This window comes from Nestor notabilis, unplaced genomic scaffold (genome assembly GCF_000696875.1).
Source record: "Nestor notabilis isolate BGI_N333 unplaced genomic scaffold, ASM69687v1 scaffold22482, whole genome shotgun sequence".
Taxonomy (NCBI): domain Eukaryota; kingdom Metazoa; phylum Chordata; class Aves; order Psittaciformes; family Psittacidae; genus Nestor; species Nestor notabilis.
Window position 1 is genome coordinate 6,061 of NW_009918183.1, and position 677 is coordinate 6,737.

A 677-nucleotide genomic window follows, 5' to 3' on the forward strand; every position below is an offset into this window, starting at 1 on the left:
GGACGGTGTCTTGGGGTGGCTGCCGGGGCTTTCCCCAGCACCGGGGTCAGCATTGCCAGGATGGAGCCTCTATGGAGAGCAGGCAGTTTGGTGCACAGGGCAGTTGGAGTGCTGTGCCCCAAGCAGGTCCCTGAGGCGTCTCTTCCCCCCCCAGTGTACTACGAGGGCCTGCAGGACAAACTGGCCCAGATCCGGGACGCGCGTGGGGCCCTGAACGCGCTGCGGGAGGAGCACCAGGAGAAGCTGCGCCGTGCAGCGGAGGAGGCAGAGCGCCAGCGCCAGATCCAGCTGGCCCAGAAGCTGGAGATCATGAGGCAGAAGAAGCAGGTGAGGCAGGGAAGCGTTTCCAGGTTATTTGGGGCACGTCTGCCCCCAGGCCTGTTGGCTTCTCTTGCCCTGGCAGCGGGGGATGCTGCAGCATCCCAGCTTGTAGCTACCCCTGCCCTGTTCCCCCAGGAATACCTGGAGATGCAGCGTCAGTTGGCCATCCAGCGACTGCAGGAGCAGGAGAAGGAGAGGCAGATGCGCCTGGAACAGCAGAAGCAGACCATCCAGATGCGAGCCCAGATGCCAGCCTTTTCCCTGCCTTATGCCCAAGTATGTCTGCAGGGCCAGAGCCTTCCTGCCCAGTCCCAGGGGACGTGGCCTAGAGCTGCTTCTCTTCCCTCAACAGCTCC

At 63.5% G+C, this 677-nt stretch overlaps 1 protein-coding gene across 1 annotated transcript in view; it reads left to right on the forward strand.

The window, feature by feature from the left end:
* Positions 1-677, forward strand: part of HGS (hepatocyte growth factor-regulated tyrosine kinase substrate) — a gene marked incomplete at both ends in the record, with an annotated part of 7,498 nt that overhangs the window by 6,057 nt on the left and 764 nt on the right. Inside the window, 2 exons of the mRNA XM_010009595.1 lie at positions 39-327; positions 457-677. Of these exons, the coding sequence (XP_010007897.1) occupies positions 39-327; positions 457-677 (510 nt within the window). The remainder of the gene's footprint in view (positions 1-38; positions 328-456) is intronic.